The sequence below is a fragment of the Cannabis sativa genome, chromosome 2, assembly GCF_029168945.1.
Source record: "Cannabis sativa cultivar Pink pepper isolate KNU-18-1 chromosome 2, ASM2916894v1, whole genome shotgun sequence".
In the NCBI taxonomy this organism is placed as follows: Eukaryota; Viridiplantae; Streptophyta; class Magnoliopsida; order Rosales; family Cannabaceae; genus Cannabis; species Cannabis sativa.
Window position 1 is genome coordinate 55,707,805 of NC_083602.1, and position 6,110 is coordinate 55,713,914.

The 6,110-nt window shown below is 44.5% G+C and overlaps 1 protein-coding gene across 1 annotated transcript; it reads left to right on the forward strand.

Annotated features, from left to right (window-relative positions):
• Window positions 1-609: 609 nt before the first annotated feature.
• On the forward strand, window positions 610-2,064 carry LOC133034383 (uncharacterized). Its single transcript, XM_061109462.1, has 2 exons — window positions 610-766; window positions 1,772-2,064. The coding sequence occupies exons 1-2, from the start codon at window positions 610-612 to the stop codon at window positions 2,062-2,064; spliced, it is 450 nt and encodes a 149-aa protein (XP_060965445.1).
• The last annotated feature ends 4,046 nt before the right edge of the window (window positions 2,065-6,110 follow it).

Here is a 6,110-nt window from a genome sequence, read left to right on the forward strand (position 1 = left end):
GCGGGGATAATGTCCATTGCATACTTGTCGACAATGGGAGTTCAGTGAATCTGCTGCATTTCCAAGCATTCAAACAAATGGGGTTGCAGGAGAAGGATCTGTGACCTATGACGTCGAGCATTTATGGTTTTACAGGCGACGTCATAACAATAAAAGGAATGATCAAGCTCCCAATCACTTTGGGAACTGTCCCAGTGACAGCCAATCCTGCGAGGAATAGAGGCCAATCCTGCGAAGATCAGGGCATTGGTGGAAATGCCATCACCAACCAAGCCAAAGGAAGTTCAAAGCCTCACAGGTAAAGTCGCAGCCTTAAACCGCTTTATATCCAGATCTTTTGATAAGTGCAAGGAGTTTTTTCAGATTTTGAAAGGCAACAAAAGGTTCCATTGGACCGAAAAGTGCGAGCAGGCCTTTCAAGCTTTAAAAACACACTTGGGACAACCTCCGATCTTGTCAAAGCCAATGATCGGTGAAGTCTTATCCATCTATTTAGCAGTGTCGGAATATGCGATTAGTTCGGTACTAGTACGCGAGGACCAAGGACGTCAATACCCGGTGTATTATGTCAGTAAGCGATTACTGGATGCCGAGACGCGTTATCCCCAAATGGAGAAGTTGGCATTTGCCTTAATAACATCGTCAAGAAAATTGCGACCTTATTTCCAGGCTCACAGTATTGAAGTTTTGACGAACTACCCCTTAAGGCAAGTTCTGGCAAAACCAGAAGCATCGGGCAGATTGTTGAAGTGGGCGATGGAGTTGAGTCAGTTCGACATCAAGTATAAACCAAGAACTGCGATCAAGGGGCAAGCCTTAGCAGATTTTATACTTGAATTCCCCAACACCGAGGTAGCACTCATAGAAGATAGAAGCGACATTGCTATAGCGAACAGAGAGATGTGGACATTGTACGTCGATGGAGCCTCAAATAGCGAAGGTTCTGGTAGTGGGATCTTGTTAATCAGTCCCAATAATTTTAAGGTACACACTGCTTTACGTTTTGAATTTTTTGCATCTAACAATGAAGCCGAGTATGAAGCATTAATCGCAGGATTGAAACTTGCTCTCGAGATGAAAGTTGAGTACCTTCAGGCTTTTAGCGACTCCTAAATCGTGGTATGCCAGGTCAATGGAGAATATCTGGCAAGAGGTAGGAGATTAGTTAAATATTTAGCCATTGTCTGCGAACTAATGCAGAAATTCAAAAAAGAAACTGTGTCTCGAGTACCGCGTGCTCAAAATTCACATGCAGACGCACTGGCCCGTTTGGCCTCAACTAGAGAAGCCGAATTGCTCGATGTAATTCCGGTAGATGTATTGGCTTACCCAACTATAAATCAAGAAGAGATCATGGAAATAGATACCGTTTAGGAGATCACCTGAATGACTCCTATCGTCGCATATCTGGAAAAGGGGCTCTTGCCTGATGACAAAATAGAAGCAAGAAAGCTGCGACAGCGAACCGCCCGTTATGTAATATATGACCAAAGGCTGTATCGCAGAAGTTTTAGTCAACCTCTACTCAAATGCATTAGCGGGGAAGATTGTGGTTATATACTTCGCGAGGTACATGAGGGGATTTGTGGCAATCATACCGAAGGTAACTCCCTTGCATTGAAAATCATGCGACAAGGGTATTACTGGCCAACCTTGCGACAAGATGCTCTCGCATTTGCGAAGAAGTGTTACAGGTGCCAGCGAATAGCCACATATACCCACCAACCTCCAAGTAACCTCCATTCTATCACAAGTCCATGGCCCTTTGCAGTATGGGGGATTGACTTAATCGGCGAGTTACCTAAAGGGAAAGGTGGAGTCAAATATGCGGTAGTCACAGTGGATTACTTCACGAAATGGGCCGAAGCCAAAGCACTCGCAACCATCACAGCAACAAAATTGCACGAGTTTGTATATACCTCCATAATTTGTCGCTTTGGTATTCCATACAAGCTTATCTCAGACAATGGAAGACAGTTTGATTGTAAGGAGATGCGACAACTATGCGACGATTTGGGAATTAAAAAGGCATTCTCCGCGGTTGCTTACCCGCAAAGAAATTGACAGACTGAGGCTGTTAACAAAATAATAAAACACACCATTAAAGGGAAACTAGAAAATCGCAAAGGGGCTTGGCCAGACGAGTTACCGCAAGTACTATGGTCTTATAATACAACTCCTCGATCTACAATTGGCGAAACACCCTTCTCACTTTCTTACGGGTGCGAGGCCATGTTGCCAGTTGAAATCGGGGCAGGTTCCCTATGAAGAGATGTTTTCAACATCTCGCAGAACGACGAAAAGCAGTTACTCTGCCTTGGTCTTCTGGAGGAAAAATGTGATCAAGCGCACTTAAAAAACGCGGCTTACCAACAGCGAACTGCAAGATACTTTAACTCCAAGGTGAAAGTAAAGGTCCTGCGAGCAGGAGACTTGGTCCTTAGTAGGGTAATGCCAAATACCAAGAACCCAACACATGGGGTCTTTGGAGATAATTGGGAAGGACCATATCTCATCGCGGAAAAAATTAGTGACGCCACATACCGACTCGCAGCACTCGATGGTACTGCGATTCCACGAGCTTGGAATGGCGAGAGTTTAAAATTATATTATCAATAGTACTCGCATTATTAAACCATGTTCGCTCTTGTACTTATACTTAGACATTTTTCATAAAAAAAAAAAAAATCCTAAGTATAGGGGGGTATATATGCCATAATGTACTATTGATTATATAAAGGAAATGCCTCATGTTTGTTAAATTTTCAAATTTTGTCAAGACTTGTAAATATTTCTACTTATTACACCAAGCTGTAATTAAAGTCGCATATATATATATATATATTAAAAACGCGAGTACCCGTGTACTGCGAAAATGTTAAAGGATAATTATCCCCGCGAGGATATAAACTTGTCCAAAGTAAAATGCAAATTTGTCTAAGTACAGAGTGCGAGTACCCCTGTACCGCATAAAAACTAAACGAGCAAATTCAAAAAGCATAACAGTTTAAACATAGAAGAAAAAAGTCAAGCATCTGGAGCAGCAGGAGCAGTTTCATCCGCGACTTTGCTAACGGCCTCGTTCTCGACTTCCTCAGCATCCGCACCCTCGGCCTCCTCAGGAAGATTCCCTCCACCACCTTGAGTTTGAGTAGGCGACATGGCGCGAAAAGCCTCGACCATCTCAGTGGCCTCTGCTCCGAGGATAGAGAAGTCGAAGTCTGGGATTTTAGAAAGAGTGGTGTAAAAATAATCAGAAACTGCCTGATCATACTGTTTCTTCCCATTCTCCTTCTCGACCTCTAAGTCGCGAGCCATCTCCTCGATCTTCGCATGAGAGTTCTTGGCCTCGAGCTCAGCCTGCTCCTTAGCCTTGCGAAGTTCTTCAAGCTCTTTGTCCTTTCTAGCCGCCTCTTGTTTCAGCCTCTTCATGCTCTCCTGAAGCTGGGCATTGTGCCTCTTCAGCGAGTTAGCTTCCTTAGAACCAGCGACAACAGCCTTCAGGAACAGGGTCATCGACTGCGAAGCCAACTCCACAGAACGCGGAACAAGCTCCTCAGAAGGGATCTTCTCCGCCTTGGATATGAACTCCTCACCCACAAACTTCTCCTGCATAGCCAAAAAATCGCGGGCTCGGACAGTTGGCTCGATCATGACTTTCTTCCCCTTGTCCTGCGTGGTTTTAGCCAGCTTCTTGGAAGAATCTACGGCAAGAGTAGTTACAACATCGCTCTTCCTCTTCTGGGCGATAACGGGCAATGTCGTCGCTGTTCCACCATTTGGCTTCATTTTAAGGACGGGCGCGGACTTCAAAAATGTCATCTCTACGAGGATAAATAAGGATAAGTATGGATAAATTTCAAGGCACTAGTTTGTAAACATAAGATATGTTACCTGGGACTGGTCGAGAAGTTTGCTTGGAGAGGCGTTTGTCTATCCGCTCTTGTTGTCTCTCAGATGGCTCTTTGTATACTGGCTCTCTTTGAAGACTTGTGTTCTCTGGAATCAGCTAGTGTTCTCGCAGCTTGGCAGTTGTACACAGTAATCGCCAGTCGCGATCTTGTACCGAAAGGCTCCCGAGAATTTTAGCTATTTCTCTGCGAGTTGCGTCAAGTGCAGGTCGAGCTGGTCTATCTGCGAGAACAAAAAAGAGCGAGTTAGCATGAGATCTCAAAGTAATTCAGAAAATGCCTAAGTTAGAAAACACGCGACGTACTAGGTCTGCGATTAAAATCAGTTCTAATCCCAGGGACTTTGAAGATGTAGAACCATTTTGATTTCCAGTCCCCCATGTTCGACACCATTCCTTCTACTCCATTGATTTCAGAAGTCGCCCATTTGCTAAAGCAGTAGAAACCGTTATGAAGGCCTACACTTTTTATATCGTAAAAGTAGCTGAACTCTTCTACCGATGAAGCCCTATGAACGTACTCCATATACATCGCGTAAAAGGCCAGGGCAGTGCGATAACTATTTGGAGTTAGTTGAAAAGGCAATACGTCATACCGTTTAAGGATGGCTGCGATAAAGGGATGGAAAGGGACTGATACCCAACATCAGAGAATGGGTATTGAGATTACCACATCCTCTGTGGGAATAATCGCAGGGTTGGTGAAAGGAAGGTGCGCCCTCTGGGTCAGTTTAGGTCGCTGAAATGCAAGTTGCAGCAGATTTAACCTCGTAAAGGTAGTGAAGTCTGATTTGGTAACCCTCGAAATGAGATCTTCGCACGCGAAAGGCTCGTTTAGCTGGGCGTCATCGACCGAGTCTGTCCCACTCCCTTCCGCCTCTTCTTCATCCTCGCCTGATTCGCGAGCTGGGGCCGTCCAGTCATTGTCCATCTCCTCGACCTCGACGTCAGGAGCATGCCTCGAGTGAATAAGGTAGTCGCGAGCCGACACCGTAGACTCGCTGTCTCGAATATCGACGGTCCCAGGTTCGGCGAGTTCCTGCACCATTCTTTCGATGTCTGCAGATGACATCGGGCCTAGCTCTATTGGCGCGACCTCCACTTCTGAAATCGAAGCTGGGAGAAAACTGTTTTCCTCCTGGTCATCGTCGCCATCGAATGCATGGCCTCCCGAGCCGAGCAGTTGGCTATCCGACAGGTCGCTCATCTGAAAGATAGAAGATCTTTTCAGCGTGATGAATGTGTGAAAACAAAAATAAGTGATCTCACCCGCATTAAAACTATAAAGTCGCACTTGATAGAATGGTCAGCATCCTTACGAATGTTGACCATCCCATCCATATGCGAGTCGAGATGCGAATAAGCCACGCATCCTGGGCCAAGCGGTATACCTCCAGAAACGGCTAGGAGAAACTCAGTTACTCAAGGGGCATGCGTTCTCAAGCATGACCCTGAAATTACTGAGTTACTCCCACCGTTCCGAGACTACCTATCAGCCAAGGAGTACGCTCATTTGAATATTAACGCATATCGCAAATGGCTGGGTGTATCACAGTATCTCAAGGGGCATATAACCGCGTATATGACCATTAGAATACTGTGACACACCCACCATTTGGAAAAGCGATTAGTACTCTCGCAATTCAACTCACGGCATGTAAAATCCTAAAAGATCTAGCCAATAATGAGAAGTAAATAAATTCTGTCAGTGTGCGAGTATTCGAACTGTTCATCCGAATACCCGCGGGTATTCAAAGTACGAAACAGCGCCTATTTAAATATTTCTTACACAGTATGCGGTTATTCCAATTTACAGGTCATTTTTCATAAGATTACCCAGTTTTTTACCCAAAAAACGTAACCTCATCCCTTACAAACATACATTCCTAAAGAGCCTCAAAATACCAAAACCTAGAAAAACATTCTTTCTCAAACACAGAAAACAAAAAAATACAGTGAGACTCGAAACTAACCTTTAGTTTTAGCAAGTTGTCCCTGCGATTGCTCTCGATCACTTCTAAGATTGAGGATATTTTGGAAAGAATGGTAGAAATCTGGGCAAAAGAGGAAAACGGTTTTGAAGTCTCTGTAAGGGAGGGAAGAAGGAAGTTAAGAAATAAGAGGGAAAAATGGAGGATTTGATTCGTATCAAAGGGTTTAAATACCCATATCCCTCATTAATTGGGATCACGACACGTGG

Excerpts from the sequence above, each read along its gene's own strand:
- LOC133034383 (XM_061109462.1), top strand. The coding sequence starts at position 610 with ATGGAGAAGTTGGCATTTGCCTTAATAACATCGTCAAGAAAATTGCGA. Across the intron at positions 767-1,771 it reads GAAGTGGGCGATGGAGTTGA|TATGGGGGATTGACTTAATC; the intron begins GTCAGTTCGACA and ends GGCCCTTTGCAG.